Below are 27,769 nucleotides of genomic sequence, written 5' to 3'. Positions count from 1 at the left end.
TTTCAATTTTTACGCCAGTCGGGGCCGAATTTACATAAATATTACACAAGACTGGAGGAGGTTTTTGCAAGTGGCAAGAGCAGGGCAGCTGCCCCGTAATGTTCGGGGCCCCTAGACTCTGGGGCAGCATTGCAAAATAGGCTCGTTATGGCGTCTTGACAGCAGCAGTCGGGGAGTTAATTTGAAGGCGCTCTTGGCTTGGCCTTCTTCTTCTTATTTTTTTTTAGCCAGATCATCCTGCCTAAATATGTCAGCGAACTAGCAAAAGGTGTGGTCGCTCATCCCTCCACCCCAAAAAAACAGAATTTGGCTTTAAAGCTAACGATGTCAGCTTTTTTTTATGGCACATTCAAAGCAGAAGATTGCCCAAGTTTTAATGCTACGTTGATGTGATCAATTCACAAGTAATGAAATTGCTGCACGTTGACGATGCTTACGATACAATTCACACAGTGTTTTTGTTATCCAAAATTAGAAATTCATTTACTTAAATGGCAAAATCGAAACATGTTTATAAATGTGCTCTGCACTCTATTAAAAATACATACAACAAATTCCAGTATCTTATTCACAATCTAAATGCAATTTAAGTCACACACTCGCCTTTGTTATCATAATATTGGAATTTTCGTTATTTTTGTATATATTTCTGTTATGATTGAAACAACTACGAGTAAAAATATTATTCTATCTCTGGCATAAAATACGAGAATTCTGTTTTAAGTTAAAGACAGAATTTTAAGAGTGAAATGGCGTTGGTAAAATGTTTTGCCGAGCATTTACAACAAGTTTTTAAGTCCAAGCTTGGACTGACTTTCAGGTAGTTTGTTCTTTGCCAACTTTTTAATGGGTGCTTTGCAAATTATAATCAGTCCCTAAGCCTCTTTTAAATGCACTTGGCCCAATGCAATATTCCTTTTGAACGACAACGAAAAGTAAAAAAAAAACTGTCATCCTTTTTAACTAGCTCGAAAAGTTTTTTGGAGAAACTTCTAGCTAATGCTTTGCAGTATGCGTGTGTGTGTGTATGTGAGTGTGTTAAGCTGGTGTGGCGTGTTTTGGGATGCTACATTATTGGCTTGACATGGCCTCAAAAGAAAAGCAAACTGCCTAAATGACAAACGGAGCGAATGACAGACTGGCTGCTTGCCTTGAAACTCTTCATTTGTGAATGCGTTAATTGCGCAAGCAAGGCAAAAGACACAAGCATAAGCACTTGCCTTCTTCACTAGCCCATCTTTCTCTCTATGTACATAACACATACGACATGTAGATGTGTGTACACACACTTTCCCCGACTAGTACAACACACACACACACTCTTTGCACGTTGCTGCTGCTGCTGCTGCTGTTGATGATGATGAACAAGCACAATGGCATGAACAAGCAGTTAGAGGCAGTTCTAACAACATCTAACAACAATGGCGATTACAACGCCAAGTGTGTACATTATTTTGCAATTTAGCAGAGCACACGAACACACACACACATATATACAAACTTGCAGCGTGTGGAGAGTGAGAAAAAACACACATAGAATTGCTTACACATTCGCACATGCTTTTCAAGGCAAGCAAACAAGCACAAAACAACAACAACAAGAACAACAAAAACAACTGCCAACCACTGACAAAAAAATGAAAACGAAGAAGAGAAGAGAGAAGAGAAAAAAAAACAAAGTCAAGAAATAATTAGTTTACTTGTTACAAAACTGAGTTATGGTCCTTTGTGCCGATGCGTTGTTTCTCCAGTTGAAATTGAATGAATGCGAAACACACACGAACACACTTGCTACTTCTGTATATCTTTACACACACACACACACTTTTGTACTTACATATATCAAATGCAACAAAGCCGCACACACAATGCGCCAAAAGTGTTGAGTGTGTGATATAATAATAATATAATATATATACATATATAAAAGAAAATCTGAAAATGTTGCTAGCATTAAAGCAATGTGTAAAAAGTGTTGCCTACCCAACAGGCGCCGCATGAAAATGGCGACTTAAGTAGGTGAAAGTGTCTGTGTAACTGTGTGTGTAAGGGAGATAGAAGGGTAGCAGCCGAGTGTGTGGTATGTGTTTTTGTGGTCTTGCCTTGCCTTGATTCTATATACACACACATGCACACGTATCTATGCCCCTCGCCTTGTCTATTGAGCAACAGGAAGCAGTTGACGCACCGCAGATAGATGGCTCTGATAAGTGCATAATGCACACATATACACACACACACACACACACGGACACGCACACAACGGAAATTTGTGGCTGCTGTATGTGTGTGTGTGTGTGTGTGTGAGAGTGCGGTTTGTTTGCCAGAAATAATAAGCTGATTTGCAAGCAACCACAACAACCACCGCCACAGACAGCACAGCGCAGCACAGCAACCAGGCACAAATTCTGCCTTTTTGCCATTGTTTGCAAAATTTTTAGTTTTTTTTTTGCTCCTTTTTTGACGGTTTGGGTCCATGTCGAGCATCAAAATTGAATGATTTGCGCCTGACAGCTCGTTGAGGGAAGGGGACAAGGGCAGAGCTTGGGTTGTCAGACGGGAAACGGGACAAGATAGATGAGGCTGTGCCACACGGTATTCGGGTATTCAGTATATTTGGTATTTGGTGTACGGAATTCAGTAGTCGCTATTCGGTGAACAGGATACAACAGATGACAACGACAACAGCACGGCGCCGAGGCATTGTTCAACTGATAAGGCAAACTCAACATATTACCAGTGTCAATCAATATGTGTATGCGTGTGTCTGTGTCTGTGTGTATGCAGGTGGCAGCAACGATGAACGACGTCGACGTCGACGCGATGGATGATGCATGAGATACCCAGAGGCAATGTTATGACACTGAAATGAGCACTAACTAAGTCGTTGTTAGTGTGCGTCTCTCTGAAAAGGATACGGCCTGGGCATTAGGATAGCAACGACGCTCAATTACCGTGACATAGTCGTACGGTGAATGTTGTGTATGGAGTCCAATGTTAACTGTAAGACTGTGTCTCGGTGGTTGTCAGCCAAGCAACAAACCACCATCAAGTAAGAAAAAGAAAAAAAACGGAAGTGATATCGTTCAACTTGTTTAACAACAATAAGTTTTCACCCACCCATCGAAAACTGAGTGGAAAACTTTATTCGTAAGAGTTTTTGATATTTTTCGTGTATATTTCATTTTGTATTTTGCGCTTGCTCTTGTTTTTGTTTTTGTTGTTTGCATGTTTTTCTTTGCCTTGCCAGCTTATCAGACGTCAGAAGCAGACATGACAGCAGCAGTAAAAGCAACAGCTACACCAACAGCGACAGCAGCAACAGCAGCAGCAGAAGGACTGAGCACAAACTGACAGCTTGACAGGCGCCTGCTCAGGCGCAAAACAACCTGGAAGAATATTTCATTCCACAAATTAATCATGCATATGATGCGTGCTCATTAGTCCATGTGGGAGGTGCGCTTAAACCATGCATGTCAGTCCGTCTGCCCAGACTGTCTGTCTGACTGTCTCTCCATCCGTCTGTCTGTCTGTCTGTGTGTCTGTCTGTTTGTATGCTGGCTGTGGTTTTGACAAATCTTGCGCCTGGTTGCGTTTTTAAGCCTCTCCTCGGTCGCTGCAAGAACGCTGATAAGGCGCCAAGTGTCAAAACTATGAGAACATGAGAGAAGAAAAGCTGCTATTGGGATGGAGGGAGCAGGGGGAGAACACAGCGGAAAGCCAGTCGAAACGTAAACGTGAACCTGAGGCCCAGGCCATAAGATTAACTGACACGATGCCTGTTTGGCTGGCTGGCTGCCTGCCTGGCTACGTTCGTTGCCAGCACGTTGTACTAATTAAAATTCGGCATTAATCCAGATGATTCAGCTGTCAACGTCTACCCGGGCGGCAGTAGTTGTCCCTAATGGAGCTTGATGTCTGCTGCAGAGCCTGCTACACATCCGTCTCTTCTGTCTCCTCCTCCTTCTCCTCCTCATCTTACTGCTGATGGCACTCTCTGTGGCCAGTCCCAGCTCGCAGCGCAGTTCTCACAGTGCCATTACGTACGTGTGTAATTGAAGTGTGGCCTGGCATATTAAAGAGCTGCGATATTGCAGTACGGCTGTCTTTGCTCATGTTACTGATGTCGTTGTTGTTGTTGTCACTATGTTGCTGCTCCTGCTGCCGCTGCTGCTGTGTAATTATTAAAACCAACAAATAAGGTTCATGTGGTCGGTGTGGGCTTTGTGGGTTGCTCTGCTCGTTCGTTTATTCATTCGCTGGCTCACTGGCTGGGCTGGGCTGGCTTAGCGCAAAACTGATAAAAGGGCTCGCCGCTTGGTTGTCCGTTGTTTGGTTGACAGGCAGGCCATAACTGCCAACAATCTTGGCCATGCAGCGAGCAGCGCTGAACATTTGGCTGTTTACTGGCTAGAAAATCGATGCTATTAATATTGCAATTTGCTAAGTGAATTAGTTGCATTATTTATTTATCAGCAAACATGCCAGCAAGCAGATGAACACAGAGAAATTTTAATTTTAATTTACGCAAAACGTATACGTAATATTTGTGTAGGAGTATACGCAACTTTTACATTGTTTAGGAAGCGCTTTGTCGCATTAATTGATTGGAATTGTGGAAGGAATTAGTGACAGAGTTTTGTAACAGCAAAACACATGTCTGAATTTTACGTGAAAATAGTTAAATTGTGAAGCGTCATCTACATTAAGTATACGTAATGTTTGATTGACCATACGCAGTTTCTGCATTGCTTGATTGCAATTTGTGAATAAATTATCAGAATTATTAATGTCTAAAATTAAATTTACAAACTGTTAAATTTGTAACAAAAAGTCTCCTACAAAGTTTTTGGTTTACTTTAGGTAAAAGTAATGTTTATTCTGCATTGTTTGTTTTGCACTCGTTGATTGCAATTGGTGAATGAATTAGTGAAACATTTGCATATCACAAATATTCAAGTATTAATTGTAACTTACAATCTGTTAAATTTGAGAAGAATCAGCTCGAATTTTAATGTTGTTGTTTATTTTTGACTAAGAATACTCAAATTCGCCCAAGTGCTATAGTTATTTAACTGCAATCCTTAATTTTACCTAGCAAACTATGAAATTTACAAAATTGAAAATTTGTTCGCATTAAGTATACGCAATGTTTTGTGCATTGCTTGCGGCTAAGCCAACTTCACTTATCTCTGGCATTACCACATTTTCTTTTGCTTGCTGTCTGCACTCTATTGTTGTGGCAGAAAGTGTTGAAAATGTTGGCTATTTTTGGACAAATTGTTTGGTCTGCCCTGACTTGTGAGCAAACAAATTGGCCAACACTGTTTGGCAGTGTCTTAAGGCTTGTTTTGCATTTTGTTGCTGCCTCAGCAGAGTAAACACACACACAGGCACACACATAGAGAAAGAGAGAGAGTGGCAAACAAAGAGTGAAAATATGGAAGGCGTGCTGAAAGCACAGGATCAGACGACGGGCAAAGGCTAAACTAACATCTGCATATTTTGAGCTGGGGCAACAACACAGATTGAGAGATGAGAGGTGTGGGGGAGGGAAAGCGAGGGGCGTCAGCTGTTGGCCGAGTGTGTGTTGGCAAAACTTTAACAAGCACTTAAGTATTAATCATGGAAATCAAAGTCAGCTGCGGGCCAGCCACACGTACCAACAGTACATGTTTGTATTGGCTTTGCGTGTGTGCGAATATGTGTGTGTGTGCAAGGGTGTGTGTGTGTATTCGTGTGGTTACTGTGTGGCATCATTTGCTTGGCCAGAAACTTTGCTGCTGACGTCGAGGTTGGCTATCAATGTCACAGGCTCGGGACATTGAATCGAGATTGCGAGGCGGGTGCAGAGAGAGAGAGGGAGAGAGCGAGAGTCAGCGAAATGGAGAAAATGGAATGAGGAAATGGAAATAAAAGAGGAAGTGGAAGTGGAAGAGGTAGAGGGAGAGGGAGAGCTTGCGACGACTAATGAGGCATTAAACTTAACTGCTCAACTTTTCGCCTGTCAAGCGTTTATTAAATTTACCGTTTTATTGGCCCAACAACTTGGTGTTAACTATGGCCTGTCGCTTGGTCAATGGGCGTGTTTGCATGTCGGAGGCGGAGGCGTGCTTTAACTGAAATCAGATTACGTTGTTTACCGCTTACTTCCGGCGACTGCACAGCTAACCGAGTAGCAACCAACCAACTGGCAGCAGCAACGGCAACGCCAACGAAACAGTCAACGGCAAACTGCCATTTAGCTCGCCTCCCTTTGCGAATGTTTGTCGAGCCTGCCTGCTGCCATATTTAAATAGTTGCCAAGTTCAGCAAATTTTATTCCAAGTACATAATTTCGTTTTCGGAAATTGTATTAGCCATTTATTTAGTCGAATTTGTGCTGCGGTGGGTGGGCAAAATGCTGGGCGGGTTCACTTCTTCGAGTTGCTGAAAGTTTTTGATAATTGGATAGAGAAGTTTGACAAGCAGACGAGCCGAACTGAGTCGAGTCGAGAGTCGGTTGTTTCTGTTGCTATGGGAAATCTATGATAAATTGAATAACGAATATTCACAGCATTTCTATGCACAATAAAAAATAGAGTTGACTGTCGATTTTCACACCTCAATCTATTATGCAATAGCCATTGTTGTTCTGCAAATTATGCAGCGAAAATATGCCATGAGCTTAACGATAAGTGCTGTGTGGGTGATTCGTTTTTTATTGTAATTAACTCGTGGTCATTTGGTAATCCGATTTGTTTTACATTACTGCTTTTTATTTAACATATACACGATATTTCATAATGGCGTCAAAAGCCGTGCAAATGCCAAATCGATAAATTGCTGTGTTTACTGCAAATCAAGTTTTATCCTGACCAGGATTACTTTTAACATACCAATCGACAGTCCAAGGGATACTGAATTGACAGGCGGCTTGAATCGAGTTGATGTGTGGTCGATTTTTAGTCTTTCTACATAAATTATCTTCACTTTATTAGACCCTTTTCACACATGGCACATTGAAGTGTTTTAAGCGCAATCTTGACACATGCTTTCGAAAGTGTTAAGCTGACAGATGAATTTAATTATTGTTGTGCTCTGTCCCAAGAGCAATAACCTCATAAAACTGAGTAATACAATACATTTGAAGATATTCAAATATATTTCAATTTTAATTTAAAGCAGTTCACAGCTTCATATATTCGATTTGTCTAAGATTTCACAAACGAATGAGATCTGCTTACAAATCCAATTTTGCATCTGACAAGGAAATATATTGCTGTATAATGTACTTCAAGTTCTGGATTATCGATTAGTCAGACATCCAGTTAGCTCAACCAGTCCGCAAATACAATCAATGTGTGTAAAGCGATTGCAGTAAAATTTGCTGTTGACCACATGCCAAATAAATACACATTTTGATTTACTTTTTTGTGGGCTGCTAACAAATCGCACACACACACACACACACAGAGAGAGTATGTTAAAAGCATTATGAAATATTTATGCACACAGCATTGCGGATATTTAGTCGAAGTGTGCACAAAGTGACTGCGATTGTGAATGTGAATGTGAATTTGGTTGTGACAGTGACAGTGAATGAAATCAGCTTAGCTTAGGCCCTCCAAAAAAAAAAAAAAAGAAAGGAAAAACTTTGAGACACAGAAAGAGAGAGAGAGCGACATGAAAAAGCCAATTTACTTTTAAGCTGCGCCTAAACGAGAGCAACAGCAAAAAAGAAGTGCTGCCTGCCTCCGTCCCCCATGCCCCTTTGTGTGCCTCTGTCCATTTGCCTGGCTGTCAGCAAATACGAGAGCAACAACTAGTGACAGACCAACTAAAAGGCAACTACGTTCGCTTTTGTAATGCTTTGAGGCGGCGTCAGTGGCGTCTGTGGCGGAAATGAAACGTGCAACGCAACGTTCACTGTGCAAGCGAGATGGCAAGTGCCGTTGCTGCTGCTACTACGTGCCACACACACACTCTCGTCGCAGTGTGTGTGTGTGTTTGTGGCATTGAGTAATCATCAACGTTGAAAATTGCGTTTTTTTATGGAGACCCAACCAACAAAAGCTGCTGACATGGCCTAGCTATACTTAGCATATGTATGTATCTGAAAGCGGAGATCTGTGTGTGAGTGTGTGTGTATGTGAGGAGTGTACAATGTGTGTGTGTGTGTTTAGGTGTGCGGCGTGCGTGCGACATCGGCCACAAGTGACACAGCATGGGCACGCAGTAAAATCCTTTTTTATGGCATTAACCATCGTAGGAAGCATCTACTATGCGTAGGCGTTGCGTACGTTTGTGTGAGTGTGCGGTGTGTGTGTGCGTGTGTATTACGCATTCTGCTCTGTATGCGGTGTCCTGACTACCTCTGCCTCTGCCTGTCTTGCGGTTTGTCGAGGCGCCGCACAAATTAATTTCGCAGCATATTCAAAGTGTTATTAAACATAATTTATTAAAAACGAAATTGTATAAAGCCAAGCCAAGCCAAGTTGTTGTTGTTGCTGTTGCTGTTGTGACTGTTGTTGCCGTTGCCCTTTCTCATAGCTAAAGCCAAGCGACGACGACTTCAACGCCGACGCCGACGACTCTCGACTCTGAAGCTGCTGCTGCACTTGAGAGGTCGTAATAAATTTTTGTGATTTTTTGCTGGTTGCTGAAACGAGAGAGAGGGGAAGGGAGGAGGGATCGAAAGAGCGGTTCTGGGTTACGAGGTTCATGTGCGTGCCGTCGACGTCGCCATCGCCATCGCCATTGCCGTTAACGGCATTTCCAGAATGGGCGGTTTGCTACGTTCCCCTCTCTCTCACTCTTCAGTCTTTGAACTGTGCTTTTTTTTGTGCCTTTTGGGCTGTGCAACAAATGTTGCCAGTTAATGTTGTAAACAAGTTGTATGGGCGGGGGAAATGTGCTTTAGGCTTGAACCCTGTGTCTTTGTGGGAGGCGCCTCCTCAATGTCTGTCATAGTGTGCTCTGTGTGTGTGTGTTGGGTTACGAGTATGATATATGAGGCAGGCATAGCAAATCGGAAATTTAATTTCCACAGAAAGTGGCTTTGGAACGGCTTTTAGCCTTATAATAACTGGCAGCTTAATTGCCGGCCATAATTTAGAGTGCGGTAGATGCTGCGCCCCCACCATTAGGCCTGAGCCATAAAGCCTAACTAACCAACCTTCCATCTTTCTTTCTTTCTTGTTTCATCTTTCTTCTCTTGTTTGCATTTATGTATTGTGTGTGTTTGTGTTTGTGTGTGCCCTTTGACAGGCGCTGCTGCACACACACGATGTCGTTGCTCGGGATGTCTATGGCGAGGAAGCTCTGCGCGTCACACCGCCGCCAATGGTGCCCTATCTCAATGGTGATGAGCTGGACAACGTCGAGGGCGGTGAGCTGCAGCATGTGACACGTGTGCGTCTTGTGCAGTTCCAGAAAAACACCGACGAGCCTATGGTACGTTCTCGAACTTGTCAATTACTAAGGTAGCTCTCCATAACTATAAATTGTTATTTCTCTCTTCTTGTGTGTTGCAGGGCATCACGCTTAAAATGACCGAAGACGGACGCTGCATTGTGGCGCGTATCATGCACGGCGGCATGATACACAGACAAGCCACGTTGCACGTGGGTGATGAGATACGGGAAATCAATGGGCAGCCGGTGCAGCATCAGTCTGTCGGTCAATTGCAACGAATGCTGGTAAGTTTCCCTCTTTTCCACTCTCTCTCGATATGCTTCGCTTGGTATTTTTCAATTTCGTATTACATTATTTTCCATTGCAGCGCGAGGCACGCGGTTCCGTTACCTTTAAAATAGTTCCTTCATACCGCAGCGCACCGCCACCCTGTGAGGTAAGCTTCTGAATTCTGAAATTCCCCGGGTGTATTGCATATTACTTCCGCCTAGTCTTATTTAAGTTTCTCTCCCCCCCGCCCTTTGCATTTTTCCATTATGGCAAACGCTAGAATTTTCAATGCGATTCATTCTGCATGTTTTATACGTGAACACTGATAGCGTACATCAATTATTGCTGTATTGAAGTTTGCATCAACTGCCAACAACATTTTTCGTTTAGCAACTTTGCAGATTAAGCAAAGAAGCTATTAAGTTTGCGATTGTTTGTGCTTTATGCTGCTTTAGTTGATGAAGCTACAACTTATTTTTTTGTTGATTACAAAAGTAATAGATACAAAAAGAAAATTTGAACTTTAAATATGTATTGCTTTATAACAATTAAGTTTAATTATTCAGATGCTAAGTTGGCAACTTATTTTCTATTCAATTATTCAATGAAAAAGAAGAAAGAAAACAAAACTCAAAAAATATGTTAAATAGTTATTATTTTGTATTCATCTAGAAAAATACTTTAATGAAATACTTCAATGCAGCATAAATTGAGCTATGTTAAATGGGCAACTTATTTTTTTTTATTAAATATACAATTAAAAAAAGAAGAGAGAAAACTAACTTTTAAAAAAATATATATAAAAATATTGTTTTCATTTTGTATCATTTTATATCATTAAATATGCAATTGAAAGAAAGAGAGAAAACAATATTTAAAAATATGTAAAAAATAGTTTCTGTTTTTTTATTAGTTAGGCACTTCAATAAAGCATAAATTGATAAGCAACTAATTGAGTTCATTCCAATAAATTGATAGCCAATTGTGTTCACTCCTACGAAATGTATTTACTTATTCAAGCGAACAATGAAATTTGAAATACTTCTGAGAGAATTCGTAATTGGTAATCAGGTTGTAACTTGAGTAAATAAAAGATGTATTCATAAAGCACACTAACCATGCGAGTGAATGGTTGGTTCATTGTTTAACCGACTGTAGCTCAAAATGCATTATTATGTAATTATGTTGTTGCTCATTAACATTAACATGTCTTCAAACTCACCTCAATCCTCCTTTCCTCCTTTCCAAAAATGCATACATGCCACATGCAGCTTTTCAGGATAAGACCCGCTCCAGTGCTTGTAAGTATCACATTCTCAACTAAACCACACACTCACATGTATCATAATTTGACATAACACACACTCAGTTGCAGCCATTATATAATGGTATACAGACTCACACACACATACGTGTCTGCATATCCATTTTCATTTCGGCTTCGCTCATTAGAATTCATTAAATTGCCAAGAATTTGTTTAATTAATATATGCGCCTGGCTGGCCAACAATGCGAGAGCGAGTAATCAAAATGGGTTTTGGTTGTTCCAGCCAGGCAAATGAAAATGTATTTGAACAAAAAAAAAATGCTGCTACTGTTGCTGCTACAAAGTGGGCGTGGCCATTGAAATGAAGCAAAGGCAGCAATCGCATTAGGCGCGCTGCGCAAATGCAATGTCAGCAACTAAAAGGTTTTTTCGATAACGTTTTGCTTCTTTGCGTCTTCTATTTTTTGGTTTCTGTTGTTCAGATTTTTGTTCGTGCACAATTCGATTATAATCCACTGGATGATGAGCTTATACCCTGCGCCCAGGCAGGCATTGCATTCCAAGTCGGCGACATTCTGCAGGTAGGAAGAACATTAGCGAACTAAAACTCTCTCCCTTCGACAACAACAACAACAACAATGTCAACTAATGACTGCGGTCTGTGTCTTCCTGCTCACTTGGGTCATTAGATCATTAGCAAGGACGATCATCACTGGTGGCAGGCGAGAATTGATACGGTGGGCGGTTCGGCGGGTCTGATACCATCACCGGAACTGCAGGAGTGGCGCATTGCCTGTCAGACTGTTGACAAGACCAAGCAGGAGCAAGGTAAGTTGATTGCGAACTGAACTTGATCACTTGGTAAATTCTCCACATACTAAAATACATAAAAAAAGAAAAAGAAATGATGAACATGTAAACAACTAAACTACTACTTATGTGTGCTATTTATATGTGTAATTGGATGCAAAAACTATAATCGTATGCTTTATATAATTCTATTATATTGGAAAGTGTGTGATGAATTCGTAGTTAAAACAAGAACACTCACACACACACACACACACACACACACACACATACACAACACACAACACTAATCTACATACGTCATGAGCGAGCAGCTCCTTCTTGTAACTTTCACTTTGTCTGCCCGTTGGCAAAGGCCCAGAGCAAGACTAGCTAAACATGTTTCCACACTCACGTTTACATTTCACACCCACAAATTCACACATTCACACATTCACACATGCATACATACATTGACATATAGTACACTCAGAAAAACGCATGCCAACAAAAAAGTAGTTACAAAATTTCCCCAAAATTTCGTCAAAATACTTAGAAAACTGTGTTACACACACACACATAGAAAAACACATCAACACAAACACGTATATACACTTGGAAAATGAAAATAAAAATAAATATATTTAAATCAATATCGTGAATTCGCCAATCACACATATATTACTATATGTAAATGTATGTATGTACAAACAATGTAATGCAGGAGAACCGGGTGCTGGATGTTCCGCTCACGCAGATGGGTGTGATGGATCCGCAGGTAGCTAATACTCCTAAGACCCACAATAACAATAAATAAACAAAAAAGAATAAATCAAAACCAAAAAAAAAAAACTTGACAGCAAGTGAACTTTTAAACGTTTCTTCTTGAGTTCTGTGTTTACTTCAATTTCTATCATCACCAAACGTAGCAAACGCTCATTTAAAAGGCACTTCCACTTCCCCTAAAAAACAAACCCCTATGATATATATATCACAAGTCAGTCCATTAAGAATAAGAGCTAACATTTAATGCTCGGTTTACCGGGATTAAAAATGCGCTTGCAGAGTTTCATTCATAAAATAACGATGCTAATCAAATTATTTAAATATTTATTTATTATGATTTCTTTTACTTAAAACATAAATAGAACTCTGCCAGCGTATCTACTGTAGATAAGCAACGAATCATCCAGCGCACAAATGATTTACTAACCCTCCCCTTAAATGCTATTAGTATAAACTTAGTCTTACAAGATGCAGTATTATCTAGAATTTCATTTGACATGTAGAAAAAGCTTTTATTTCTTAAGCATTGCTTCAAGTGGCATCTTATCGAAATTCTGCTATTAACAAATCATACATCAGATCCATCATAATCAGTTATAACAAGATCACCCTATCGCAGTGCATGTCGAACTATATCACCACAATGAAATCGAAACAATTGACAAATACATTTGCTACAAAAGATACAAATACAAAAAAGAAACAACAATGGATAATCAACTCGCTATGTGAAATCTTTGCATTTGAATTGAGAGCATGCTATGCCTGCTTTAAAGTATTTCTACTTTTTTCTCGAAATTGTAAAGTTCATTCAACATAGATTTAAAATATTGTATGATCTATAACCCACAGTGAACTGTTCCATATTCGGGCGAAAGAAGAAGCAGTGTCGGGACAAATATTTGGCCAAACATAATGCCATATTTGATACGCTCGATGTGGTCACATACGAAGAGGTTGTCAAAGTGCCAGGTATATATTTTTTATACGACATTTAAATATGATGCATTAATAATAATATGCTCGTTCTATTAGTTGGTGATCCGAATTTTCAGCGCAAGACTTTGGTGCTACTTGGTGCACATGGCGTTGGTCGGCGGCATATAAAGAATACTTTAATATCAAAGTATCCCGATAAATATGCCTATCCCATACCACGTAAGTTAACTGCAAGCTTGAGTTGTATATTGTTTAAGAGTAAAATATCAAATGTTTAGATACAACGAGACCTGCTAAGCCCGAGGAGGAGAACGGACGCAGTTATTACTTTGTCTCACACGACGAAATGATGGCCGACATTGGTGCCAATGAGTATTTGGAATACGGTAAGTAGACGACATTCAAAATCCATTCAAAGAACGCACTTATTAACCATGCTTTAACCATTGTTTAGGTACCCACGAGGATGCCATGTATGGCACCAAGCTGGACACCATACGACGCATACACACTGAGGGCAAAATGGCCATACTAGATGTGGAGCCGCAGGCACTTAAAATACTGCGCACAGCTGAATTCACGCCCTATGTGGTGTTTATAGCGGCGCCCTCGCTCCAGAACATTGCAGACGTAAGGGCGATGAAATTCTCTTTACTCTTTTTCAATAGGAATTTTCATTTTTGTTTCGTTCGTTTTTCATTTGCAGTACGATGGCAGCCTGGAGCGATTGGCCAAGGAATCGGATATGCTGCGTCAACTGTATGGCCATTTCTTTGACCTGACCATTGTGAACAACGATATTAGCGAGACGATTGCCACGCTGGAGACGGCCATTGAGCGTGTACACACCACACCACAATGGGTGCCGGTGTCCTGGCTCTACTGACAAGACAGTGAGCTGGAATGCCCCGACTGTCTCGATGGCTGCGATTGCGAGTGGGATGCATACACACAGGCGTCCAATGTGGCGCTCTACTGAGTACTCACACTCTCACACACACACTCACACTCACACTCTCAAACACACACCATTAAAGTATTAACAAGGCACAAATACAACACATACAACTACTACAGTGAAGTTGGTAGGCGCCTGGCGCCATCCTCAAAAAAACACACACACACAACAATAACACACACACACGTCTACATATATAGAAATGGGTATTATGGGAACTGCAGTCGCAACGCAAAGACAAAAATGTTAATTTTCAATATTGAATTTCAAGGTAATATTGTTTTTTGTTTTAGTATACGTTAACTATTATTATTATTATTACTATTATTATTGTATTTGTATTTGCCATTCCAGTAAGCTGCCGCAAGCAGTTTGTTTTATTGTTTATGTTTATTGTTTGATCTAGACATTTATTTAGTATTCTTTTGCCAGACAGCATTAAACGCTTATGTAAATCCTACACTTGTTAGTGATTAAGTTAAATGGAAAATGAACAGCAGCAGCAGCAACAACAAAGCACTCCAGCAAATAAATTCAAAATGTAAAATGTTTACGAAAGTTTAGTTGCAACATGAAAGTCTTTTGAAAAGCGAGCGTCAAACGAGTTAGTAAATTATAGGAAACTACGTAATTAAATTTAACTAACATAGAACATGATAAAAACAAAAAAAACAAAATTAAAGCAAGTCACAAACAAAGTAACAACAGCAACAAAAGCATGGGGAAGATGAGTAAAACAAAGTATGATGTGAGCAATTTCAAGTGTTTCAAACAAATTAAAACAATTAAATACACATTAAAAGTAAAACAAAAAACAAAACAAAACAAAAAAAAAGAAAAAATATAATAAAGGAAAGAGATGAATAAAAACGAAAATGAAGATTTAATGAATATAACTCAAAAATGTGCACGGTTTTAAATGCAATAAAGAAAATACATAATAAATATATAAAAAAAAATAAAAAGCAAAATAAGGAAAGAATACACTTACATACACAAAGCAAATGCAAAAGCTAAAACAAAACCAAAAGCGAATAAAATTGTTGAAGTTGAATTAATTTAATTAAGAATTTAAAAGGAAAAATGCAATCAAACAATATAAGCGTAATTTATTTGCCACAGCGTTATCATAATAAACGAACACTTAATTAAACAATGGCAAATTAAAAGAACATAGAGTGAGCACAAAACACACACAAACACACGCATACTAACACCCAATCACACACACATCACACACATGCAACAACAACTGACAAACAATAAATGATGAATAAAAAATAAAAGTATTGAAATAAATTAAACACGAGCGGTAAACGGTTAATGAAATACCTTATGACGAACCACTATTTAATAATCGAAAAAATAAATAAAATCACACAAGTGTGAGCAGAACAGCGCAGCACACATTCACACACAAACATACTCACACACACACAAACGTATATATATGAAATATACACATATATTTTTGAACAACTCAAACTCAGGTTGGATACATTGAAAATCAGACAAGTTATATAAGATTAATATAGCGAGCGCTTCCTTTTAACCCACAGCCAATAAGCAAACAACAGACAGCTAATTTTAGTGAACCAAATCAATGAACCCACAATCCAAAAAGTAAAAGAACGAAAAACTTAAAACAAAAAAAAACAACAACCTTAAAAAAACCTTAACAAAAAAATGAGCAAAAAGAACCACCCAAATAGCGTCGCAGCTTTAAGTTTTTAATGCTATGTATTACGTATACAACAAATGAAATTATGAGAAATGACAAAAACGGAATCATGTAGATGAAACTATGAATACCATACGAGAATACCCTATACCATATGTCTGGCATATGGCAGCAGCTCATCAGTTTTTACAGGTTTGCTAATGGCACCTGCTTTTACAGAGTGGAAAATGCGCTCGTTTTTCCCCTCCCCACAAGAAATTTTATTCGAATATATGAATGATTATTCAATTTGTTTATATTTTAAATCGAGAAAAACAAAACAAAACAAAAAACAGACGAGGTCGTAAATAGGCAGCTAGATCTGAACTTCATCTGCTACTCGCGTATCTCGATCTATTTTGTAAGTTTATCAAACTTAAATGGATCAACGTAAAGTTAGTGCCAAGACGTCTTGGGGCAACCTGCAGTTGGACTCCTAATGCTACGTGGAACACTCTTACTTTAGGCCAACATAATAGCGCCAACACAAAACCGAACAACATATTGGGCAAATGCGAATGGAAGCACATTAAATTCTTATAATTAGAATTTACAAAAAAAAAAGAGAAAAACGGGAGTATAATAAATGAGACGCGAAAAAATGAAAACAAAATAACAAAAAACTAAAAACGAAACATTTAAATTTGTAATCATGCAGCACATTTGGTGGCAGACAGCGATTAACCCACTTTAATCCCCCCATTTAATTCCATTTGAGCCGGAGCTTATTTAAATCAGATGCAAACACAAGCATCCATCCATTCTCCACACAATAGTTACAAAAAAAATTATGGAGTTTTACCCACAATATGAAGAAAAAAGAAAAACTACATGATAAATTCTATGGTTTCAAGATGGTTGAGAACATATACGACGAGTACGCGATTATATGTATGTTTATGTATGCAATATTTGTGAGCTGGTCTATCAATATTTTACTCCGTTCTGAGCGTTAGCGTTACAGCTGATACGATGACAAGCAGGCAGCATTCGAGTGCAAGCAAATCATAGATGTATTCCCAAAATGAAAGAAGAGTCGAGAAAGAGAGAGAGAGAACCTAACCCAAACAAACAAGAACTAAACTACCTAATACCCACGACAAACGCAGCCGAGTGGCCAAATTAACTAAGTAGTACTTACTTATACCTTAAATACCTAGAATGAAAAAGTGTACTGTGTATTGTACTTGTACTTGTATGTATATTTTGCAGCCCCCAGATGGCTGGGTGTGCCACAACACCAATGCTCAAATCAAAATCTTATATTTTACCATGATAATTGGGTAATACTTATGTACTTTATTGTGTATGTATGATGATGATGTTAAAACGGGGCCCCTTCCGGCTAGAAATGATACTATTGTTTTCTTTTTTTTTTTTGTTATGCGAATTTTGTTTTGTTCTTTTTTTTTGGGTTTCTTATCATTTCATTTTTTCATAGCGAATGCGAGCAAATTGTAGCTGTATATTAAAAATAATTTCACATTAATATTAAGTAAAATTTATTGTTGATATTACATAAATGATGATGATGATGACGATGATGATGAAATGGTAAACGAAACCAAAACATAAAAGAATAGAATGAAAACAGAAACAAATGCAACCCGAGTGAATTAGAATTTTTCTCTAATTTCAAGAGTTGATAATGATAATGGTAATGATACATTAATGATAATGAATGGCAAGTGAGAGGATAAAGATGTGCATGTATTCAAAATGATGATACTGATACTTATGATCCCCAAAAAACTGTCAAAATGTCAATATAAGTAATTAGATTGGCACTATTCGAGCTATTTGAGTGAATTGTTATTAAAATATAAATGGAATAAGATCGATAATGTGCAAATAGTTGAGACGTTAGTAAATATCATTTGAAATAAATGATGAAAATGATGACATTATATATACATAGTTTAAACATGGGATTAATAATAAATAATGATTGAAACGAAAGGGAATGCGAATTAAAAATTAATAAAACAAAAAGGAAATAAACACTTAACCCTCGCCGTTTCTTTATAACTTCCAACAACAATCACGAACAGCAAAAAGATTAAAATAAAATACACATGTATGTGTATGTGTGTGTATAATGTAAGTATAATCAGAATTGCAGTGTTGCCAAAAAGGCGAAATTTCAAGCACTTTTACACTGATTTTCAGAAAAGAACCGCCGTTCTTAGAAACTCTCCAATGGAACTCAGCAAAATGAGCGGATGGTCGTGACAATGTGAAACTATTCGTAAAGACACATCACACATGTATATATGTTCATACATACTACATATCGTGTTGTACATATGTATGTACATACATCTTTAGTGTTTCTAATTGAAAAATTATACAAGTTTTCAAAGAGTGTCGGCGTCGTCATAGCAGCTTAAAGTTTGACCTAAATTTGTTTTGAATATTTTTCAAGGTAATGCAAATTTGATACTTTCGCTTTTATCATTTTTCTTTTTGTAGTTTTTTTTTTTTTTTGTTGTTACTTGGGTTGGAGTGTGTTGACCGGCAGTTGGGACTGAAGTTTCAGCAGTTGCTTCATTATTCTATTTAAGTATTTCGCAAAAAAGATTTTCTGTTGAACTGCAATCATTTCAATTTGTTATGTTATTAGTTGTTGGTCCCACGTCGCTTCGACCACAACCCAAAGACCAAATCCCAGAACGTTCCCGGGTCCCATGCATTTTAGTATGCCAATGTGGAAGCGGCAGACGTGCCGGGAAATATTAATAAGCGGAAAAGCTGTGGGGGAGCTAAGCACATATATAAACACTCCATGCATACATATACATAAATACATTCATCATAAACACACATCGCTCGCTGAAGAGTAGCACACGCACACCTCATAGACAGCGGAGACATTTAGACATTTGTGTCATGTGCTATTACCGTTGTTGCGCCCCACTGTGTGTGTGGTGGGCATGACAGGGGCAGACGACCAGAACATCTGCCTGCCTGCCAGTCAGCCAGTCATTGAACTGCAGCTGCAGCACAGTGGGCAACCGAGCAATTATGTCACTGAAATCGATTTCAGCCGCCAAAACTTGATTTATATATTTTAATTGCAATTTGCGGTCATAGCCCACTAATAACATTTGATGGACAGCATTAAAAGCGAACCCGATACAAAACACAGCGCAGCAAGTTGACAAATTATTTTCCGTGTTGTATTCGATACGCTATCATTTTAATCCATGAAGCTTTCCGCAGACATGAATAGGCTTGAAAAAATCGGGTTTGCTGTGTCTTTATTAGGGAAGTTATTTATTTTTATTAATGCTATCATTGCTAATATTATTCAATTTGGCTAAAAATACTTTTAAATAAATCTGATGATGGTATTGAAAAATGTGTGAATTTCATAATATGAGTGCACAATGAAAATATGAGCTTTAAAATTAGCATATTTTATATTACCCAAGTTAACAATAATTGTTTATTTCTGTTGTACTGAAACTTTATTGTAGTTTATTATATTCCTAAACTTTAATTCTTGTATAAGCTCCAGAATATTTTTTATAGATATACTCGTATACATATATTATATGTGTGAAGATATTTTTTTGGTTATACACCTTTTATAAAGCTACGAAACTTTAGAACTTTATTGTACTTTATTATATTTATAAATTTTAATTCCTGTGTAAGATTCAGAATATTTTTATATTATATGTGAGATGGTATTTTTTTTGTTTATGCACTTTTATGCAGCTACGAAACTTTAAAACTTTTTATTTATATTTATAAATTTTAATTCCTGTATAAGCTTTAGAATATTTTTATATTTATATTGTTTATGCACTTTTATAAAGCAAAGATTCTTTTAGCAATTTAATTTTATAAGTTTATATTTAGCATCAATAAATTTTAAAATGTATATTATTATTTGAAACACTCAAAATAATCTTCAAAATGTTGATTTACATTTCGAAAGAATATTCACTTTGAATTTAAATGCAATTCTAGACCACTGTGCGCTGTTGCGCCGCTGCTCGGCTTATTCTCTCAAGCGATCGAGTTTTGGTAGCTGGTAGCTGGTAGCGGGTAGCTGCTAGCTGCTGGCTGCTAGCTGTCTCAATACACACACCGGCTGCCAGTTTCAGTTTTGTTTCGAGTCTGCGCGGTGGAAGTTGTGCGCCGTGTACTTGCACAGTTCGATTTTGGAGTGTGCTCGTGCTATTATAAGTGCTTAGAGAAGTCGACGACGTCAGATTCCGGCTTTTTTAATTGCAATTGGAAGGCACGTGTGTGTGTGCGTGTGTGTGTATGTGTAAGTGTGTGTATTGGTGTAAATATATATACAACGTTTACCTGAAGCGCTTCTGTGTGTGTGGTTGGGCAGCCGGAATTTCTGAGTGTTGTTGCTAAAACTTAAAACTTGTAAACAGTGCGCGCAATTTCAACGTCAACGGCACCAACAACTATCACTAAAACAACAAAAATACAATTCAAAGTTACAAAATTCTGAAGAAATCGCTTATCAATAAGACAATTGGGAGGCGCCTTCAGGCCGCGCATAGATTATGCTGCTGTTCCGTATCGCCTTCAGAATAATGTTCGCAGTCTTGACTGACCTTTAACATTGTCCATCATCGGGCAATACAGAATTGTGTGTGTGTGTGTGTGTATTTAATGATGCTAAACGCGCTTTGTGCATTGGCCCCTGGTGTCAGTTAGCTGTGCGATAAGGCAAACCAGTGGCAAACGAGTCGTCGTCTGGCCGACCAATCGTCGACGATTGCCTCGTTGTGCTATAATTAAAACTAACTTTAAATCTAAATCTAAGTCTGACTCCAAGTTAGAGTGTATCTCTCTCACTCGCTCTCTTAGTGCGTGTCAAAGCTTATCTCGATGTTGCCTCTGCTGTTTTGTGAATTCTAGTGTGCAGTCTAACAACATCAACAACAACAACAGTGTTTTAAGCTCAAGTTGTATTTAACACCGTTCAAGGAAACAACTGGCAGCAAAGCACAGAAAACGAAAAACGACATCAACACATATGGTCATAAAAATATAAACTGCAGACCTTATGCGTGCCCTTCGTGCGATCGCGTCGTCCCCAGACCCCAGGTCGGCCACAAAAGAGCGCATAAAGAATCTCCAATTGAGCTGATGACTCCGTCGTAGTAGTCTCCATCGTCATCGCCGATCGCCTCTTCGTCGCCTCATCTCCGCCAGCGTCGTCGAATCGTTGTCGATCTGCTTGGCTGACTGACAAAGTAGTCTCGGACGCAATCGTCAACATAGCGCGCGCATTGAATTTTTGATTCATTTGCACGGCATCAACAACTCGCTGGCTGTGTTGTCCGTTCATCATTTTGGCTTTCAATTTGGGTCTTGGTTTGGGTTTCTGTATCGGTGACGGTGTCGGTGTCGGTCTCCGTTTCGGTTTCGGTTTCGGCTTCGGGTTTTTGGTCTTTTTCGCACAAGGTTATGCGTATGCTGCCATTGTAAATGCCTATAACCGATACCCACACACTATATCATTATATCATAAATACATTAGTATGTATACAAATGTACGCCTGAGTTCACATTGTGGTATCTTAAGTTGTCTTAAGCTCTTAAGTTGACAATTGCCAAAGACTGTCAGCAGAAATCAATGGAGCAGCGGAAACAAAAGAGCTTTGGCATTAGGGGTAGTCACTGCTCGTTAGATCGAAATAGAATATAAAATCTGTTCATTTCAAATTATAAACAAATCATGCTGACGTTCTAAACTCCAATTGTATCGCACTTAATGACAAGCATTACAAGGTGATTAAATCTGATTAAACTCGATAGTGCTCTGCACGTATTTCCGAGGGTATTTTGAATTTTTCACTGCGTTCGCAACGTGTCAGAAATAAAACGGATCTTGCATAAGGGAAACCCAAAAATATAAAAAGCTGCAAAAATTATGTTAACAAATTCATCTTTAGTTTTTATTGCGAATTATTTCAGTTTGAGTTTAAAACGATTGATTCAAGTATTCAGTCAGTCATTCAAAGCGCGCCTTCGTCGTCTCTCAGCTTCTTTCACAATCTGCATGCTCATTCTGTTATGTTTTTCTTTGAGTTAGGGCATTATCATGCTGCACGGCACAACACGACCAGCGTCAGTGACTTTTGTTGTCACCTACATTTTATGGTTCGCTTGAGATGCTCACATTTTGACCGTCATCATATTTATTGTTTGGCAAATGTTACGCTTCAGTGTCCAACAAACCACATTGCGATGGTAGAGACAGGTGCAGAGGCAGCGACAGCTACAGCGACAGGTGTGACTCATGAACATGGCTAACACCCAACAGTGAGTGTTTTTTCGGCTAACCTTTATGTTTTGACCGGTTCAACACGTCTGCCGCTGTTGTTGTTGTTGCTGCTGCTGTTGCTGCTGTCGTTGATAACGACGGTTAATTCTAAGCACTCTTTTACTGAGTTTTGCGCAACAAGTTGCAATGTGGTTAGCAGTTGTCGTTTTGCCTTTGTTGTGCCAGTTTGTTGCTGCTGTGGCTGCTGTCGTTGTTGCTGCTTTGTTGTTTGCTACTTTGCTGTTTGCTGCTGTGGCTTCCTCGTCCCAGTCAAGAGATCGGCAAACAGCAAACTGGTTTTAAGTGGCGCGCACAAACTGTTATAAAATTTTGCGAGGCATACAAAAAAAAAAGAAAAGAAAAATTAAAAATATATCTTAAGGAAATAATTTGCATGTCGGATGATCCAAAGACGACGTTTTGTCGCTGATCTAATTGAAACGTATTTACCTATATATATTTCATGGCTAATTGCAGACAAAAGTCGGTGATACAGCCAGCCATTTAGCTCATCTCGTTGTAAGCATCACCTTGCCTCGGTTCAAGTTCAACGCCGCTGCTGGTTCACGGTCAATTAGAGCTGAAACCTCGTCTCTACCCGTAGATTGCAGATCACCAGTCACAGCGCATAAATTATCGCTAGCTCATGTATGCATGTGTGTATGTGTATGTGTGTATGTTATATGAACACTGCTCGCAAAAAACGAATAATAAATAATAAAACAAGTATAGTTAGTATTATATACTAAGTAGTCGCAGTTGCCGTTCTTCTCGTTGTTGTCGTTGTTGTTGCTGATGGCTTTTTTGCTCGTTGTAAGGTTGCTAAAGACATTTGTCTACAATACCCGCTCCCTCCTCTCTCTGCCATTACAGCCCCCCTTCTCCCCCGGTACTCTGCACGTTGCATGTGACGACCAAACAACAGCTGAGCGATGAGCCCCAGCCCCTGCCCGTGCCCGCGACCGCGCCTCTTCTGGCTCTGGCTGTGGCTGTTGACACTGGCAACGATTGTGTTAGCGGTCAGTGGCAGTCGCGAGTCTCAGCTGCGTATTGGCAAGGCGATCAATATATTTTTGCGTTACGGCTATCTGGGCATCTCGATGCGTGTGATACCCTACAACGATAGTGCCGAAAGCGAGCGATGGATATTCAAGGAGCCAACGAGAAACATCTACAAGGTAAGTTCTATAACATTGCCATTTAATGCCCCAAAAATGTATTTGAAATCAAAATCACAATCATTTTGTAGATTTCGTTGAACCGTTAAATATATTGTATAATTATAAATTCAACGAATTTCTGTTGACCGTTAGCTCATCACGTGGTTCATAGAATTTAAACTAGTTTGCTCATAAAGCTCTGTTCAAGGCTTCATCAATAAAATAATGTGAATCTTGGATTTAAATGTGAAGTCAAAGAGATTTGTCATAATTCGACTCTCAAATGAATGCCACATCTAATCGCCGCATCTTTTGACTTTTCCGCATAAGCTTGATTTATTTTTGTTTAAAGAGTTTTTTCTCTTTTTTTTTGTTCTTTTGCAGAACATGAGTGCATTGGCGCAGAGCCATGAAGATGATACGCCAGGCATTTTCCATGGCGACTTTCACATGGAATTCTGTGAGAATCGTCGCCAACTGTTCCAGGCATATTTCCGTGACTTTACCATTGAGCATCTGGACAAGCCATGGGAAGCATTCACGGGTGGCTGGTTTCCTCACAATGCGGCCAAGAAGCTGGGCATCAACACCTCCTTCATCGAGGGCGATTACTCCTATGTGTTGGTGCGAGTTGTCCGCTTTAGGGAGACTGGAAAATTGAATTCCGAGATCCCGATCAATCAGCCATTGGAGCCGGATGTTCGAGCGCGCTTCCAACAGTTTCAGGTTGGCAATCTAACGTCGGCTGTGCGATTCATGGAATCCATTGGCACACACTATGTGAACTCGTATACGACGGGAAACTCGCTGTATCAGGTATTTGTGTACAGTCGCAAGAACTACAAAATGCTGAAGGATCGCGTGAAGAGCAAAGGCTTGAATGCTCTATCCAAAATCGATCTGTACAACTATTTTGCGCCGTGGTTTGCCGAACATCTGGGCCAAATACGGTCGGCGAGTGCTAATGCAACAGTGGAACGCTGGGCACGTCGCAAACTGCAATTTGAGTACTTTGTGGTCAAGTATGTGACCCTTCTCAAGCTGCATGGTAACAGCACGCTGCTGAGATCTTTGGACAGCCTGCTGGACAACGATGCCATCCTGCAGCTGGACTTGAAGGCACTTAATGTTGTCTTCAGGGAAGATCCACAGAAGGAGAGCTGGTTCCACGAAGTGCTTGACAACAATATGAAACTGTGGGAGCTCAACATGCCACTCAATCATCCGAGTCGATAGGCAACGCTGGTGGAATATAACACATACATAGGAGGGTACCATATAGTTCCTAAATGCAAGTTATGCAAGAAGGCGCCACCGTCTTGGTGGATGGAGCTGCTACCATATCATGTAACCATATGTAGCATATGTACTTGTAGCTTAAGTCTGTAGCGCGTAATTACTGTTCTGCCTGTGATAGTTTTTAGATAGTTTAATTAAACGAATGAACGTACTTTGAATATTAATGTAGTGTGAATATTTGTAATTCTTACCGACTCGCATTCATGCATTAAACATTTTTTTAACTGATGCGCACTTGTTTTTATTCTCTGTTTGACCTTTTTGAAAATCAGTTTCGTCATTCACCTGCTCTCAAACTGTCTTAGCGAAGCTATCAACAATTGTTGTGTGGAGAGTTGTAAAGAAACCGTTTGGAGATTAGTGAAGAATTGCACCACACAGTTTGATGTGTATTGTGAATATGAACCTCCCAGTTTAGGGTATACTGTTTCGTTCTATCACTAACCATACAATACATAGATGCTTCGCCCAGTACAATTTTTTGTATCATCAAAAACAGTATTATTGCGACCCCAGTCGGGCCGTGCGCTGCGATTCGAACACCGAGCCTCTTCGGCTCATTCGAAAATTCGAAGTGCTAACGCAGCGCGCAGCGTTGCGTTCAGTCGCAGATCAAATGCGGAGCGATGAGCACGGGCGCATTTCGTTGCGCTCTGCTTTCGTTTCTATGTATGCGTGTATGTATCTACATGCTCGCCTTTATTAGTATGTGTATGCATATGAAGTTTTGCAACGTGCAGTTGCCTCGCTGACGAGCAGCTAGCGCACGTCAATTTTGATTTGCCGCGACGAAAGTCTCGCAGAAGAGGACAACAACAATTGCTCGCGTTCTATATGTTTGCAGTTAAATGGCACTTGCACAAGGACCGCGTTGGCTCTGCTGGTGGTGTGCAAGCCTAACATGTTGTGGGTCTGGGTTCAACTCCCGATCGAGAATATATGCATATTTTGTTTTTTTAATTCGATTTACATTTTTTATTCCATTTCAAGTTTACTGACAGAATAAGAACTAATCGCGCATTTATTTTTGATGATTTTAAAATTCCTTGTTGCAAACACTTTTTAATACTCTATTTAAAAAAGTTTTAACTTTAAAATTTTGTTTTTTACATTTTAAGATAACAATAACATTTCAGAAAATTAGAGAAAATATAAATAATACAATTATTATTATTATTATAAAGTTCAATCTTTTTTAAAAGATAAATTCATTTTTGTAATTTAGTTTTAATTTTAATTTTCGCTAGAAAATTTTCTAATAAATTAAAATTAAAACTGGTAAAATATTTAAATATAAATATTAAAACATATATAATTAATATTTTTGTATACATGTTTGTAAATGTTATTGTTATCTTAAAATGTAAAAACAAAATTTTAAAGTTAAAACTTTTTAAATAGAGTATTAAAAGTGTTTGCAAAAGGAATTTTAAAATCATCAAAAATAAATGCGCGATTAGTTCTTATTCTGTCAGTAAACTTGAAATGGAATAAAAAAATGTAAATCGAATTAAAAAAAAACAAAATATGCATATATTCTCGATCGGGAGTTGAACCCAGACCCACAACATGTTAGGCTTGCACACCACCAGCAGAGCCAACGCGGTCCTTGTGCAAGTGCCATTTAACTGCAAACATATAGAACGCGAGCAATTGTTGTTGTCCTCTTCTGCGAGACTTTCGTCGCGGCAAATCAAAATTGACGTGCGCTAGCTGCTCGTCAGCGAGGCAACTGCACGTTGCAAAACTTCATATGCATACACATACTAATAAAGGCGAGCATGTAGATACATACACGCATACATAGAAACGAAAGCAGAGCGCAACGAAATGCGCCCGTGCTCATCGCTCCGCATTTGATCTGCGACTGAACGCAACGCTGCGCGCTGCGTTAGCACTTCGAATTTTCGAATGAGCCGAAGAGGCTCGGTGTTCGAATCGCAGCGCACGGCCCGACTGGGGTCGCAATAATACTGTTTTTGATGATACAAAAAATTGTACTGGGCGAAGCATCTATGTATTGTATGGTTAGTGATTGTACTGGGCGAAGCATCTATGTATTGTATGGTTAGTGGTTCTATAGTTGTGGGACCACTGTTTCTCCATTATTTGGTTTGTGTTCTTGCTAGCACTGTTTCGCTGTGCAACCACTATTTTACCATTATTAAATAATTTGTGATCCTAAAAGTATGCAAGAATATTTTTGGAATTTGATACTCGCTTTAAGAATTAATTTTTATATATTTTTGTTGAACTCCATTTTTGTTAAAATCGCTGCAATTTAATCTATTTTGACAGCCAGGTCAAATTAACATATAGGTTTGGTAATATATTTATATTCAATTAATCACAAACTCCACAAATACTATAAAATGATATTATTTCCTGTCTGGATGCCGCCTTTTATGTCTTATTTCGTTTCTTTGCTTAAGTCCGGGTGTGCTTGGAAACAACAAAAATTATTTTTAAATTTTGTACTTACGCCCTCATTATCTTTTGTAGTTCAATAAATTTAGATATCGCTTTTTATATTGGAAGCATAAGCTCATGAGCTTATGTGTAGCCTTTATAAGACAAAGTCCTTGTTATAAACAATATATTGGCAATGAATTCATTTATTTGATTTTCCTTGGATAGCGGAACATTGTTTATGTTAACTAATTGTATATAAATGATTATGACATAGCTCAATATGTAAAATTATTTATTTAACATTTTGTTATTTATTGCATATTACTTTCTGAATTACAAAATAGGTCAATCAAGAAATATAACATAACCTTCATAATCATACTTGAAGTTAATTTAAAGATGTATCTATTTAAATTTACTGTTCATAGTTATAATTGGGTTAACTTCTAAATATTTATAAAAACCATTA

At 38.8% G+C, this 27,769-nt stretch overlaps 2 protein-coding genes and 1 long non-coding RNA gene across 12 annotated transcripts in view; 2 read left to right on the top strand and 1 right to left on the bottom strand.

Annotated features, from left to right (window-relative positions):
* The window catches only part of LOC132787569 (peripheral plasma membrane protein CASK), a 36,546-nt gene extending 20,413 nt beyond the window's left edge, over positions 1-16,133 (top strand). For 4 of the 9 annotated variants that reach the window (XM_060794699.1, XM_060794698.1, XM_060794705.1 and 1 more), the window contains 12 exons: positions 9,250-9,435; positions 9,516-9,680; positions 9,764-9,832; positions 10,938-10,967; positions 11,416-11,514; positions 11,623-11,761; positions 12,447-12,500; positions 13,361-13,480; positions 13,544-13,666; positions 13,726-13,833; positions 13,902-14,077; positions 14,154-16,133. In XM_060794699.1, the coding sequence (XP_060650682.1) occupies positions 9,250-9,435; positions 9,516-9,680; positions 9,764-9,832; positions 10,938-10,967; positions 11,416-11,514; positions 11,623-11,761; positions 12,447-12,500; positions 13,361-13,480; positions 13,544-13,666; positions 13,726-13,833; positions 13,902-14,077; positions 14,154-14,333 (1,449 nt within the window). In that variant the 3' untranslated portion in view covers positions 14,334-16,133. The remainder of the gene's footprint in view (positions 1-9,249; positions 9,436-9,515; positions 9,681-9,763; positions 9,833-10,937; positions 10,968-11,415; positions 11,515-11,622; positions 11,762-12,446; positions 12,501-13,360; positions 13,481-13,543; positions 13,667-13,725; positions 13,834-13,901; positions 14,078-14,153) is intronic. The other 5 variants (XM_060794701.1, XM_060794704.1, XM_060794702.1 and 2 more) reach the window with 3 other exon arrangements.
* LOC132787571 (torso-like protein) lies at positions 14,591-25,116 on the top strand. 2 transcript variants are annotated; one of them, XM_060794708.1, is made up of 3 exons: positions 14,591-14,676; positions 23,303-23,607; positions 23,974-25,116. In XM_060794708.1, exons 2-3 carry the CDS (start codon positions 23,362-23,364, stop codon positions 24,823-24,825), a joined length of 1,098 nt encoding a protein of 365 aa, XP_060650691.1. In that variant the 5' UTR covers positions 14,591-14,676; positions 23,303-23,361; the 3' UTR covers positions 24,826-25,116. The 2 variants fall into 2 exon arrangements, with proteins under 2 accessions (XP_060650691.1, XP_060650690.1); XM_060794707.1 differs by lacking the exon at positions 14,591-14,676 and adding an exon at positions 20,229-20,407.
* LOC132787572 (uncharacterized) lies at positions 22,641-22,943 on the bottom strand. Its single transcript, XR_009632557.1, has 2 exons — positions 22,880-22,943; positions 22,641-22,746 (listed from the first exon to the last, which is right to left on the bottom strand). It is a non-coding gene; the product is annotated as an uncharacterized LOC132787572 (long non-coding RNA).
* Positions 25,117-27,769: the final 2,653 nt, after the last annotated feature.

Source organism: Drosophila nasuta, chromosome 2R (genome assembly GCF_023558535.2).
Source record: "Drosophila nasuta strain 15112-1781.00 chromosome 2R, ASM2355853v1, whole genome shotgun sequence".
Classification (NCBI taxonomy): Eukaryota; Metazoa; Arthropoda; class Insecta; order Diptera; family Drosophilidae; genus Drosophila; species Drosophila nasuta.
Note: the sequence above shows the minus strand (reverse complement) of the source record. Positions and strands in the feature narration are given on the sequence as shown.

What these genes read in the sequence shown, in the direction of transcription:
- LOC132787571 (XM_060794708.1), top strand. Translation starts at nt 23,362, where the DNA reads ATGAGCCCCAGCCCCTGCCCGTGCCCGCGACCGCGCCTCTTCTGGCTC. An exon ending in CAACGAGAAACATCTACAAG is followed by an intron (nt 23,608 to 23,973) that starts GTAAGTTCTATA and finishes GTTCTTTTGCAG; the next exon opens with AACATGAGTGCATTGGCGCA.